This window comes from Takifugu rubripes, chromosome 3 (assembly GCF_901000725.2).
Source record: "Takifugu rubripes chromosome 3, fTakRub1.2, whole genome shotgun sequence".
NCBI classification, from domain to species: domain Eukaryota; kingdom Metazoa; phylum Chordata; class Actinopteri; order Tetraodontiformes; family Tetraodontidae; genus Takifugu; species Takifugu rubripes.
The window spans coordinates 172,565-186,565 of NC_042287.1; the positions used below are offsets into that span (position 1 = coordinate 172,565).

At 50.8% G+C, this 14,001-nt stretch overlaps 2 protein-coding genes across 7 annotated transcripts; one reads left to right on the forward strand and one right to left on the reverse strand.

Annotated features, from left to right (window-relative positions):
- Nucleotides 1-847: 847 nt before the first annotated feature.
- On the reverse strand, nt 848-8,265 carry LOC101062143 (deoxyribonuclease-1-like 2). Of its 5 annotated transcripts, none has more exons than XM_003978581.3 (10): nt 7,883-8,265; nt 5,620-5,776; nt 5,393-5,481; nt 4,133-4,144; nt 2,811-2,897; nt 2,649-2,746; nt 2,464-2,576; nt 2,069-2,226; nt 1,912-2,008; nt 848-1,405 (listed from the first exon to the last, which is right to left on the reverse strand). In XM_003978581.3, the coding sequence occupies exons 2-10, from the start codon at nt 5,767-5,769 to the stop codon at nt 1,274-1,276; spliced, it is 936 nt and encodes a 311-aa protein (XP_003978630.2). In that variant the 5' UTR covers nt 5,770-5,776; nt 7,883-8,265; the 3' UTR covers nt 848-1,273. The 5 variants fall into 5 exon arrangements, with proteins under 5 accessions (XP_003978630.2, XP_029689665.1, XP_029689666.1 ...); XM_029833805.1 differs by lacking the exon at nt 7,883-8,265 and adding an exon at nt 6,559-6,788; XM_029833806.1 differs by lacking the exon at nt 7,883-8,265 and adding an exon at nt 5,889-6,086.
- Nucleotides 8,266-8,686: 421 nt separating this feature from the next.
- snx21 (sorting nexin family member 21) lies at nt 8,687-13,887 on the forward strand. Of its 2 annotated transcripts, none has more exons than XM_029833801.1 (6): nt 8,687-8,860; nt 9,851-10,127; nt 10,276-10,436; nt 11,848-11,989; nt 12,072-12,237; nt 12,560-13,887. In XM_029833801.1, the coding sequence occupies exons 2-6, from the start codon at nt 9,866-9,868 to the stop codon at nt 13,203-13,205; spliced, it is 1,377 nt and encodes a 458-aa protein (XP_029689661.1). In that variant the 5' UTR covers nt 8,687-8,860; nt 9,851-9,865; the 3' UTR covers nt 13,206-13,887. The 2 variants fall into 2 exon arrangements, with proteins under 2 accessions (XP_029689661.1, XP_029689662.1); XM_029833802.1 differs by having other exon boundaries at nt 8,687-8,817.
- Nucleotides 13,888-14,001: the final 114 nt, after the last annotated feature.

Below are 14,001 nucleotides of genomic sequence, written 5' to 3' on the forward strand. Positions count from 1 at the left end.
AGTGATATACATATTTTATCATGTCAATTTGTACTTACAGTCTACAATTTTACCACTTTAACTGCCCACTTTGTGTGGAAATGTGTTTCCATGGGCCTAATAAAAATGTGCATGGGGGTCATCACGATCCTCTCGTGCACGTGTCATGGGCCACAGCAAACTCCCCCTCCAGCCACTTTCTGTCCTCAAGTACAGACATGTTGCTGTTACCATACTGTAGTGCCCTTGATCCCTCCAGAGATATCTGAGCTCGTTTGCATTGTTTCTCCATCCTCAAACAGGGTTTCAGCGCACATGCTTCCTCCCAACCCCACTGTTGTCTCTCTCCACGCCAGTGTGACCGTTTCTGGACTGATCTCAGCCTGAATAAATGAGTATCTTAAACAATCTGACAGGCAGATTGGTCCATCTTTCCCTCCTCTGTCTGCAAAACACTTTCACTTTAGAAGGTCTGCTTCTATCATATCATGTTTGTGACCTGCTCTTTCATTTTTTTCCCTCTGGGTTCAGTCAAGTATTTAGAATCTGAATTATTGAGAAGATGCTCAGTGGAGAGGCCAGCCTCTCACTGGTGGCGCAGTTGGCCCTGTGGCCATGAGCTGTTCTCTAGTCGATGGGTCCTAGCCAGTAGTGTGTGTATGTGTGTGTGTGTGTGGGGGGGGTAGTACAGATCATATAGTAACTCAGTGGATGTATATACACTCCTGTACATACTTGCCATTCTCCTGAGTCTTTCACAGTATCTGACGGAGCTAAATGAGTCCTCACAAGTGACAGCACATGGAGGTGAAGTTTTCAGCATTTTTATGGAGGTTTTTGGCAGCGTGTACAAGAAAGAGCACCCCAATGATTAATAAACACAAACTTTATAACAGTATAAAAGATGGACAGTAATCAAGTTACAAAACAGCAGCAATCAACACGTGCACACAGTTGTGACATGAGCAAGGCACCAGGTTGTTCTACTTTTCCTCACGGCCTCCTACAGAGTTAAGGTTCCTGCTCCAACAGCGAGTCAATCAAATAAAAATGCTAAATGTATTATTTAGTCATCAAAATTAATCCATAAAGATATTATTTATTTGTGCCATTAGATTTAATATCGATCCATCCAAATCTTAAAATATCTGGGGATGGTTCTTACATCTAAAATTAAGATTTCAGTGTTCAATCAAGTGGTGTAAATAAACAGTGTTACATTTCAATAACTTATTTGTTGAGAGCACTCAGCTCCCTTTGTAGAACCTCCAGAGTGGGAGACAAGAGCAGACGATCACAGAGCCAGCAGGCAAGAGCAGACGATGACAGAGATGCCGATTAAGGTCAGGTGGGACAAGGCCTGCAGGAGGTGGGCGGAGCTCTTCAGCATCACCTCGATGGGAAAGTGTTCACTGAGTGCCCGCACCTGGGAGACAGAGGACAGTCAAAGTCACCGTTCACAGCTGAAGGGAAGAAAACAGTCAGACTGGGAGAACCAGATGATGGAGAAGTCTGAGACACCGGAAGCAAGCTGACAAAACACCTTTCCAAGTTCACACTGGGTCCCACATCTGGACAACATGTGAACAGAGCAGGAGAGCATCTGGATCAGTGTGTGTGTGTTTGAGCACCAAACAGCAGCATGATGATGTCATCATAACTGACACCAAAGCAGTCATACAGGTGAGGCCAGTCACATGACCCGAGGTGCACATGCTCAGGCAGAGCGCAACACCACATCGCAGGTGGCAGGAAGTGGAGGTGTTTGACTTCCACCTGCGTTCATGGAAGCTCTTCCAGTTTTAAAACATCCCACTTCCCCGTCAAAACCTGGACACGCGTCCTGAAAGGAGCATCCTTAAGACATCCATTAAATGCAACAGGTGCTGCTGGCTTCACAGGTGAACACACCAGGAAGTGGCAATGACCCACCGTGTCTCTGTGGAGTTTGAAGGCCTTGTTGATGTTGAAGACTTTGGCTGAGAACGGTTGGACTGACCTCAGCAGGCCTTTCCCATATACGACGATCCTGCAACAGACAGAGTTCAGATCTGTCCACGGGGTCGTACCCGTGTGTGTTCACACACACCTGTCATAAGCACAGCTGGTCTCTGCAGCGACGGTCGTGTCCACTTTATCTCCAATCAGCCAAGAAAAGTTTAAATCCTTAAACAGTCGGATTCTTTTCTTGTCGGCTCGAGTCATGTAGGCACAGCCGGCATGAAAGTTCCCCAGGAACATTACATTCTGCGCACGCACACACGCACGCACGCACACACACACACACACACACACACACACACACACACACACACACACACACACACACACACACACACACACACACACACACACACACACACACACACACACACACACACACACACACACACACACACACACACACACACACACACTTAGCTTGACTGGATTGCTTTATCTTATCTCAGAATCTTGGATCCAGGATGAAACCCTCATGGTCACCTTGTTGTTGAATTTGCTGCTGACTGCTTGAAACACATCGTGGAGCCTGTCGATCTCCTGCACCGTCTGCTCGGGCTGAGTGTTCACGGCCACCAGCACAAACTTTTTAATGGCTGCGGGTCAGAGAGGAAGTGAAGTTTGTAAAGCGGTGCTCTGATGAGCCGACGTACCTTCTCTGGCTCTACCTGTCTTTCCACTCTGGAACTGGACAGCGAAGGGCGCCCTAATGAAGGTCTGTGCTTTCTGGTACTGGAACTGACCCGTCACGTTCGCAGCCCTGCTCCTGTTGGGAGGAAAGCGGTTAAAGGAGAAGGGATCTGTTGGAATTTGCGTGGGAATCCTCTCACCTGTAGATGAACACATACTGCTGCATTCTGTTGGGAGAGTTTCCCAGAGGCTTGCTGGACACCATCTGGTACTGGTGGTCCTCATACCTCAACACAAGAGACAAACAGGAGAGCAGCTGCTGATCGTGCACCCGGGCAGACGTGCTACATTACTGCCCTACTCCCAGCGTTCGAGGGGCAGCTTTGAGAACCTGCTGTGGCTTCTCTGATGGGTTAGGGTTAGGGGACCCATAACTAATACCAGCAGCTGGTGAACTCCTGTCATATCACTCAGTTACTGGGCCTTGTTTAGCCCACTGATGGAAGCAGGGAGCTCCTTCACTATGGACACACCCCAACAGGCCTACAGCCAGAGGTTGGGTGACTTGGGAGGGTTTTATTGGGTTTTTTTTGGTCAGGAACACCCTGAGGAACGGCTCCACTGTCCATGGGGTCATACCTGTGTGTGTTCACACACACCTGTCGTAAGCACAGCTGGTCTCTGCAGCGACGGTCGTGTCCACTTTATCTCCAATCAGCCAATCGGTTTAAGTACCACTGACTTTGACTACAAATGTGCACCAGAACGCTCCCGACATCAAACCAGTGTGACTGGCATGAACAAGGAGGCCTTGATGTCAACAGCAAGTGTCAGACATGCAGAAAATGAGTGAATTCTCTCAGCAGCGTTGAGATTATGATGATCAGATGTTAGAAGCGCCAGCAGGCGGCGGTGTTAGACGACGGGACCATGATGGAGCTCTAAGAAGAGCTGAATGCAACAAGCCAGCAGAAAAACCCCAACAAAAGGAAAAAGAGCTGCTGCCTGCTGAACAAAGCCTGGTTTCAAAAGTGATGACGGACCATCAAAGTCAGGAGATTAGTCAATCTGCACGTGTTGGAACAGCCGAGATGTGACCCAAATCGAGCCGTATGGTTCTTATTTCTGAAGCTGCTGTGCAGTGGCAGCACTGAAGATGGACCTCCATGAGCCCCAGCGGCTCCAGGTGCAAAGGTCCTAACACACACTCCTGAGTCAGACACACCTGGATGGACCCACGTGTTTCTGATGGGCCATCTCAGTTCTGAGGACACAGACTTGTTTGACATTCAGCTCTCACTATTGCTGTCGTGCTGAATTACAGACAGAAGCAACGATGATGGAAAGGAATGACCACACGTTTATGGGGCTATTATGGAGCTGCACAAACTTCCAGGTGCATCAGGTGAAACTAAAGCAAATGTATGCTCACGTAAACAGTGGCGCCACTAAAGCTGCAGGTGGTGTGATGATTAGCCCCATATACGTTTAATAGAGGAGATGATCGTAAAGGCTACTGTACCTCGCACTGTTGCTGTTGGAGGCAGACACATAGAGGGAATTAGGACCAAGGAGAACAACAGGCGCGTTTCCACTGCAGGAACCTCCCCAGAAGGGCCATTTACAGGACCTTTGAAGGGGCCTAACCGAGTCCTGCTCCAGGGTAGCTACCTGGAGCTGGACCGAGTCTTTACCTCCTTCCTTGATGGGTTATTTTTGCTATGGTTTCTGCGGTTGACAGTGACACGGCGCTCTAAACTAGCCAAGGGGGTGCTACCCCGCAGCGGAGACAGGACCATCAAGAAGAACGGGTCCTGTTCCTGCAGTGGAAGCGCACCTAATTACATCATTTCTTTAAAATCCTCTAGATGTTTTGTGCCTGATACAACAGTGATGGTTTAGCGACACCAGCAGGTTGTGTCGCTAAACCATCACTGTTGTATCAGATGTGCTCGTCTATAATGTCCTGACGTCATCAGCTGATCCATCTGTTCAGTGGGAGACCTTTAACCTTTGACCCGTTGCCTTGCTGTAGCTAGATCAAGCTCTCTTCCTTCACACACGCCAAGCAGCTGTGGTGCCCCTTCACCTCCGTCACCAGCCAGCGTTCAGCCGTTCAGCCTCAGGTTCTCTCCACCACCACCTCTGCTCAGGGACATCACACCTCTGCACAGGAAGGCCACCAATGTTCTCTGGCTCCTTTCTCTCACCATATCCTCAGTCTGTTTCTGTTGTCTCTCTGAAACTTTGGTGGGATCAGCAGCTCCCAGCTGCCCTCCAGGCTACATGTGATTAGTGAGGCTCTGCCTTGTGGAGCCACATTCTCTCAAGGAGTGACGCCACCTGTTCCTGGGTCCCTGCACAAACTCTCCTGTGCTTCCTGTCTAGATTTTTGTATGCTGGCTTGTCCTGTTCCTAAGGCTGTTAGCAGGCCTCCACGTGGGCTCGTGAGCAAAACGCCCAGACGAGAAATGGTCAAATGAAGAGGACAGATGCTCAGACTGATGCGATTCAGTGGTACATCCAGAAGGGTGATGGAGAGATTTCTTAAGAACAACTTCAGAAAAGGTCAAAACTGTGCTGGTGCCACAACAGGAGCACCAGAGCTGCATCTTCCATGGGCACACGCACCTGTCCGTCAGAAGGTGGCTCTTCTACCCAGACAACAGGCCCAGTGGAAGTTAAGATCATTAAGTTAAGATAATTCTGTGGCCTAACGATGTTTAGTGGTAGAAAACAGTTTCCCCTCTCACCCCTGCAGAGGTCAGGAGATGAACTGTACCTGTTGAGGGAGGCCAGCAGAGATTTCATGGTGCTACCATCAGGATCCATCACTTCCTGGAGAACAGAGATGTGACACCGAGACAACACCTACGGAGACGTAGAGTAGAGTAGAGTAGAGTAGAGTAGAGTAGAGTAGAGTAGAGTAGAGTAGAGTAGAGTAACACACGCACACGCACACGCACACACACACACACTCTGACGACAGTCTGAGACATTGTCTCTTACCCGCATCAGCAAGTTCTTCACTCTGTAGTTTGACGCCTTCATCTTGTTGAACTCCTGCAGGTTGTAGGCACATATCCTGAATTGTGATGCCGCCTGTCCAATGACGGCCAGCAGCAAGAGGAGAGAAAGACAACGAGGACGCCAGGCCATGGTTGGACTGGGGACAAAAGACAGAACAGGTGACGCCTAGATGCTAGGAGAACATGAGGGAACACTGGTGAACAGACCGTCCATGCTAAGATCAAGTGCAGCAATGCTGAGCTCAGTACCCAGCGACATTCCTCCAGGTGGTGTTGACCAGACCTTCTAAATCAATATTTTCCTTCTACTCCTCCCACGTCAGGAGGAGCCTTAACTCCACACAGAGGGTCCTGGTGGAGGGACAGAAATCCACCTGTGGGATCGAGCCAAACTCTGTAACTGTTGATTCACCTGAGCGCCACTACATCCACCTTTGAAGGGAAGCTTATCCTGACTGTGGGTCAAACATCTACCGAGTCCAACGGATCATATCCTCAACTTTAACCAGCTTATTTTAAAATAAACAAGGACAGAACAAGCGTGACAACATTGGGACTTTGGCCCCAGAATGTCTGCTCACTCAGACATGGACGGGATGGACAGAAGGATCAGACGGGACCAGAAGGTGCAGGTGTATCAGAAACCCGCGTCTGCGTGAGAAGGGATGTGGCATAAATGCACCAACATAAAAACAAAATATCGATATATGCGCACGGCGACGCCGCACCACAGAACTGAGCACGCCGTGTCCCCTCGGAGACGCGTCCCTCCCAGGACACTTCCAAAAACAAACAGCACCAACAAGGAGGGAAAAGGATCAGAAATTAGCTTTTCATTCCGTATCCCTCAGTTCATGTTTACCGCCACCGGTGCTACAGGTTAAACTGGTCTGTGGGACAAGAGTGAACAGGTCCTGACCTGAAGGGGCCCGTCTGTTAAATCCACGGCAGTCCTCGTCCCAGAGCAGCAACCTGCTGCCTCAGTCAGGCATCAGAACCGTGGACTGCTGACAGATTTTGGTTCTTCTGCTAGTAAACTTCTGGAATAACCACCAGTTCGTTAGTTTCAGCCGTTAAAAGCAGACACGTGCTAAAACCAGGCGACACCGATGGTTGAGTGGCGGCTGTTCACTGCTGGGAGTTTGTGTAGCGCATGTGGCTCCCAGACCCGCCCTCAAACTGGTGCGACTGGTTGAGTGACTTCAAACCAGTACAATAAGCAGCTGGGCTGTTCCCACGTCAGTGAGGTGCATCTTGTTTAGGGTGAGGGTTAGGGGTTAGGGGTTAGAGTTAGGGGTTAGAGTTAGGGGTACACAAAGTGGCATCTTTATGGTCCTGGTTAGAGCTCCTCACGCTCCGTCTGGGTCCTGAGCCCATGACGAGGAGCCGACCCTTTGGTTTTGTTGCTTATTTGAGGTTTCTAAGACACAAGCAGGAAGTTGACTGACTTTATTTGCACTGAAGATGAATAAAAATGGAAGTTGATGAACATGCAAGAGCAGCCAGGTGGATCCAGGGCCATTCATCACATACGTTGGCCTTTGAGAATGTGGTGTGGCTGCTCCACCTGGGTGGCACCTCGCCTCCAGACTAACCCAGGACAGAGTCTTGGACCGTGCTGAAGACTTTAAGACTTGAATGTAATCAGCAGGACAGTCACTAAACGACTGATGTCATTTACTGAGGAAACATCTGCAGGAGAGCGGATGGTTACAGAGGAGCATGTCAAGCCTTCATTATCACGGCGGTTTTTGAGGAAATTCATCAAAAATCCACCTCATGCACAACAACCCTGAGACGTTGGGTGCATCACGAGAGCATAGATGTGGATGTCTCCATGGTTGCTGACTGATGACCAGCAGCAGCAACAGCAGCAGCAGCAGTCACTCTCACTGACATGGTTGCTCTCAGGATCCTCCACACCTGAGGAAAAGCTCTCACTCATCATCTCAAACACCCAGAAGTTCATTAAAACTTCTCTCTGATGAGCACAACCACAGATCCAGGAGTAATGTCTGACTGGTCAGGACACACAACTGGAAACCCACAGGACGAGGATTTAAACCGCGTCTGTTCACTTTTCTGGTGGCTGCAGTAAAAACCCAACCCATGGATCCAGGACTGAGCACTTAGGGTTTGTGCTCCTCACAAGGAGCCGGAACCAGCGTACACCCAGTGAGAAGACCAGCAAATGATACTGGTCCAGTCCCAGCACAGAAGACTGCAGCTGCTGCTTTTCTTACCTGTTCAGGTGAGCACACGATCGACCTTGTATTTCCCGAAGCTGCTTCCTGGTTCCTGCACTGAAGGTGGAGGCTCCAACCTGTTGGTGGCTCCAGTTTAACACCAGCTGGACACGCCCACCTTTGCTGCTGCGTTCAGGGCCTGTGGGAGAGCTCTGTTTCCAGTTGTAACTCACATGAATTCAGGGCGTTTGAAAGAGAAGCAGCAATACGAAGTTCCATCTTTGGCTTTGACTAAGATCAGCCAATATATATTATATATTATATCAAAGTTTCTGTCTCTGAGCCCATTGAACCATATTTAAAACACCAGTCTTGCCCTGTAGGAAGTTTGCTGCCATCAAGTTTCTTCCTGAAAAGCTTCCTGTCAGCGCTAAAATCCCAAGAGGCAGAACTCTGCCCTTCTTTACCAGATTCCAATAAAATCTGCAGCCACTGAGGGAATAAGAGGTGTTAAATGCAGATGGAAGCCTGCACTGATGTAACGAAGCACCTTTGAGCCATGTTGCAACAGGTGCCATGTAACCTAGATATGAGTGACAAAACAACAGATTTTAAAAAGAAAAAAAATCATAAATGCATCTTTAGAACCGGTAACTATTTTCACATTTAAATTTATTTTAATGCTTACATTTTCTGGAGTGTCCCCAAAAATCAGGGTGGCGGTGACTTTTAATGGTTTTTCATGAATCTCCTGTACAGGTCTGCACATTTATTTAAAATATCTCATCTATCTTTTAGAGTTTAAATAATCTTGTGACGGTGTCTGAGGTCGGCGGCTGCGCGCCCCCTGCTCTTCACATGCGGTACTGCTTTTCCTGAACGGTCACTGTGGGACATCCAGCCGAACCGGGGCCACCTATCCCGCAGCCTGAAGCGCCGCGGAGTTTCAGGAACAGTTATTTGGCCATCTTGGAGGTCCTGGCCCGGCCCAGGTATCGATCAGCCCACTGATATGGAGTGACATGAGCGAATAAGGTGAAACTCCGGTCCGGGGTTCCGGGGTCAGTAGTTGGGAGCTCCGAGGCTGTCAACCTGTTAGTTAGCTTGGGTGCTAAAGTGAGCTAATGTGTTTTAGCCTTTAGCCTTTAGCCTCCTTTCAGGGACTCGTCTGAGCGTCAAAGTTGAAAATGGAACGGATTTGTCCGCACTTGTGTGGAAAATCTCCGCAGTTCACACTGGTTTCTGAGTATCGCTGCTCGCAGCCAGCAGCCAATGCTGCGGGGGGAAGTTGGACTGGAACTCTCCTAATCAGCTCCATCCTTTCATCAGCACTATGATTCCAAGCCTCTGGATACAGTAGGAGGGAAATATGGTTAGAACCCACCAGTCAATGTTTGCAGCTAGTTAACTAGTCGGGGTGGTGCGTTTAGCGGTGACTCGAAAACCGGAGCTTCCTCGGTGTGACACGATCAAGCTTCCGTTTTAAGCCACTCATGATTTCAAATGAGATCTTTTTAAAGAACCAAGAACACAGTCAAGAGGAAGACGATAACTAGGCGCTATTCGGTGACTTAAAAAGCAGAAGAGAACCTGCACGAGGCAACAGCAGAGATCCTTCATACAAGCTGTGAACGCGCGTTTCAGAGCTCGACCTGCTTCTTTATGTGGTTTTTAATGTGTGAGGAGACCTCAGGCTGGAGGTTAAGCTGCTCTGGGTGAACCCAGTCTAGCTGAGAGTGGTTGATTCTGCTATATTCGCCTTCTGGCCATTGGCCGGGTGCAAGTGTCGAGTTGTTTTTCCACTTAAAGACACTGATGCTAATGCACAGAACTACTGTTTATGGCGGTGGAGCGTGTTTCATCCCCCTCCACCCCACCATTCTCAGCTGGGCCCTACTGTCCCATCGCCTGGCGGGTCAGAGGCTGCTTGTACTTTAAGATTAAATGAAGGTTAAATGGCGACACGGCAGCGATGGGGACCAGGAGCTAATTCTGTTTCTCAGTATCATTGTCCACCTCCTGCAGGGTCCAGACTCCATCATGGCTTCCCGCCTGCTCCATCGTTTGAAACGCTCCCTGTTTAAAGACGGCGAGGCGGTTGGACCCGAGCCCGAGGTGACTGGGGATGGCTGGGAGGCGGAGCTGGAGGAGGAAGAGGAATGTGTCACCGACCGGCTTGGCGGGAAACTGTGCTTCGACAGTGGGCAGGAGGAAGGAGCAGAGGACGAAGACGAGGGGTCCGGACAGGACAGCAACTCGGACATCCTCGGGGAGTCGATGGAGGAGGGGCTCAGCAGCACAGGTGTGGCTTTACCTGGATTACAAGGTGCCGCCATGGCCCTGATAGCGAGCAGCTCCATGTTCTTTGGTGCCCAACATGTTCCATTTCGGTGGGCTGAGGTCAATTAGGATAAAGGTCATTAATAGAACCACCACCCTATCCTGTGTAGACACCAGCCCCTCCGGTCCCCCCAGCACTCGGGACTCCTGGAGGACTGCATGTGGAGGCAGCGAGGTGAGTCCCTCTCCCACAGGGAGGAGGGCGACGGACAGCCTGCTGTTCGAGGTGACTGACGCCAGCATCATGAGAGACGGCGCCTCCAAATACGTGGTGAGTGGCTCCGGAAACATGTGGCGCTCTGTGAGGAGGCGCCATTTTCACATCATCTCACGGGATGCAGATTGGGTTAGGGTTAGGGTTTGGGTTGGGTTAGGATTAGGGATGGGTTAGGATTGTGTTGGGGTTAGGGTTGGGTTAGGGTTAGGGTTTGGTTAGGGGTTAGGGTTGGGGTTCAGGGTTTGGGATAAAACTTTTTTGCACTGGCCTACTAATCGGAATGATAGGGGATTGCGGAGGATGAAGGCCCCCCTAGGGGGGGGAAAGCAGCTGTTGGTCTGGGCTCAAGACCAGTCCTGGAGAAACTAGGGGGGGGGCAGAATCAACCAGGGTTGTGGTTTGGGTTTAGGGTTAGGATTTGAGGAAGCCGTGGAGTTAGGGTTAGGGATGGGAAAGGAGGTGGGATTTCAAAGAAGCTGTAGGATTGGTAGAAGGGTTGGGGTCAGAAGTGGATTTGGGGTTGGGTTTAAGAGTTAGGGTTGGGGGTTAGGGTTAAGGGTAGGGAAAAGGGGTTCAGTTTAGGGTTAGGGTTAAGGTTTAGGGTTAGGGAAAGGGGTTAGGGAAGGGGGTTGGGGTAAGGGTTGGGGAACGGGGGTTAGGGTTAGGGTTGGGGAAAGGGGTTAGGGTTGGGTTGGGGTTAGGGTTAGGGTTGGGGAAAGGGGTTGGGTTGGGTTAGGGTTGGGTTAGGATTAGGGGTTAGGATTGGATTTGGGTTAGGTTAGGGTTGGGTTAGGTTTAGGATTGGGTTAGGGTTAGGGTTAGAGGGTTAGGTTTGGGTTAGGGCTAGGATTGGGTTTGGGTTTGGGTTAGGATTAGGGTTGTGTTAGGGTTAGGATTGGGTTAGGTTAGGGTTAGGTTAGGGTTGGGTTAGGGTTAGGATTAGGGTTGGGTTAGGATTAGGTTAGGGTTGGGTTGGATTAGGGTTAGGTTTGGGTTAGGTTAGGTTTAGGATTGGGTTAAGGTTTAGGATTAGGGTTGGGTTAGGGTTAGAGGGTTAGGGCTAGGGTTGGGTTAGGGTTAGGGTTGGGTTAGGGTTTGGGTCATATGGAGGCATTTGGGCTGTGTTGAGTCGGGGTTAGGGTTAGGGTTAGGGTTTGTTGAACGGTTCCGCTTTCACAAAGGTGAGTTTGCGCTTCTCTATCCGGTGTCCAGAGGGTTTGTATTGTCTCCTCTTTAACCACAAAGGTTCGGCTGGGTCATGTGACCAAGTGGCCTCCGTCCTTCACATATTTGTTTTCAATGAAAGAGCGGCTTTGGAACGTTCTTTTCTGTTCACAAACCAGGCTGTCACGTTTAACGAAGCATCAGCCAATCACAGATCGATCTCGAGCAGCTCATTCAAATCTGAAAGCAGCGGAATTCAGCTCGTAATGTGTGTTTGTGCGTGTGTGTGTGTGTGTGTCAGCTTTACACCATCCATGTGATCCAGGCCGGTGGCAGCGATAAAACGCCGGCCGTCATTACTCGGCGCTACTCTGAATTCCAGAAGCTCCACGTCAGGCTGTGCCGTCACCACGGAGAGCAGATGGAGCGTGTCCACTTCCCACGTAAGCTTGGCTTCCTAAATTCTGCTCCGCAGGACCCGTTTTCAGGCCCGGCAGCTGGTGTCTGTGCTCCTGATGTGTGCAGGGAAGAAGCTGCGCAGCAACTTCACTGCAGAGACCATCGGCAAGCGCAGCCGTGCCTTTGAGCAGTACCTGTCGCACCTGTGCTCCATGGCGGCGCTGCAGGGGGCGCTTTGCGTGCGACAGTTCTTCTACCTACCGGACCTGCAGGCAGGACAGACGTACATCAGGTCTGTCATGCAGCGCTGGCTCTGCGTGCATGTGAACACACGATAACTCCTGCAGCAGGTTCAGGTTGAGGGTCACCTCCGAGGTTCTGGAGCGGTGAAACCCAGGCAGAATGGCGACGCTAACGAGGCTGGAGCGGTTCCGGTACCTCAGCAGTCAGAGCGTGGCGTCAGTGACCCGCCGACAGGATGACAGCGTCAGGATGTGCTGCCTACCCGGCCATATAGATCTAAACTGTGCCTTCACAGGAAGAGATCATGTGACCGTTACGTGAGGTTCTGCCCAAATGTCTGACTCAGCAGTTGTTGCTTTGTTTTGGTTCAGGGCGGAACGCTACCAGGACGCCTTGGGGCCACTGCTCAACGCCAAGAGGCTGCAGCAGAAACTTGGCTGGACGGCTCTCTGTGACAACCAGCCTCCAACCACCTCTTCCCATTGGCTCTACACCCTGGTGGCTCTGCTGAGCTGTTTTCAGGAGGTGGAGCAGCTGGAGGAGGCCCGGGATCACTGCCAACACGCCCTCTGCGCCGTCATCCCTGCTCCGAGGCTGCGCAGCTGGGGGAATTCGCCCCGACGCCCCCAAGAGGAGCCCCAGGCTCTGAGTCTGAGTGCAGATGCGTTCCATTTCTCCTCCAACAGGCCACACCCCCTCCTGCTGCCTCTGGCGCAGGTGATGGTTCGACTGTCCTGGCAGACGGGGACGGACAAGCGCCAGTGGGAGGAGCTTCTGCACAACCTGGAGGAGGAGGAGGCAGGGGTGGACAATGAACCAACCATCCGAGAATTCCTGCTCCAACAGTGTCTGGAGGAGAGCGAGGGGGAAGCTGGGGCCCGGTGGCTGACAGAAAGGGAACGGGGGGGGGGGGTCTCGGTCCTCGGCAGCAATTTCTTTGATGAGACAAAGCAAAATCATTTCAGAAGCAAATGTTCAACTGTGAAATCGGGTGAAGGTGGCTGCAGAGGGTTCTAACCCCAACCTGTGTGGGCCGGATTTGCACAAAGGGAAGGTGTCGGTGCTGAAACCTGAGATTTCAGGTTTCAGAACAAAGGGAAGCACTTTTCTCCCCCGTCAGTCGTCTGGTGGAGTCCATGCTAACCCACAGAGCCCAGACCAGTCAGGTGATCTCTCCCAGCGTGAGGACACAGCCGTATTACTGAGGCCCGGTGGACCCGCGGGCTCGTTTTTGGTGCCGTGCGTGTCGTTAATGCTAAAGCCTCCAACTCAGGCTGATGTAGCTCTTTCTCTCTGCTTCCCTCACGTCTCTTCAATCATACTTAACATTTCTCCCCCAGTATAAAATCTGGTGATCTAAAGCTGCTTTCATGTCGGCCGGCCGTCCGTCTGTCTGTAGCTGCGCTTCCACATGTTGATAGAGGGAATCATTTCCTTTAAAAATTTGATTTCATGTATTCTCATCATCATCGATCTTAATTCCCACTTTAGATCCAAGCTACAGCTGACGCGTTAGACAATAACCTAGAACCAATAACCACTCTTTGGATGTGATTGGTGTTTTCATGGGTCTGGTCCCCGTCCAGACGTGTCAGGTGAGGCGGTTCAGGTGTGGAATCAGGAAGGAGATGGGATGTTGGGCGTCCCAAACCTCTGAGCACATGGCACCAGAACCCATAAAACTCAGATATGAGGGACTGATCTAGTGCTGGTGTAACAGTGGTGCCAACCCAGACTTGAACCTGACACACACACATGCTGTGGTGCAGGCCCAGAACTGACACACACACACACACGCTGTGGTGCAGGCCCA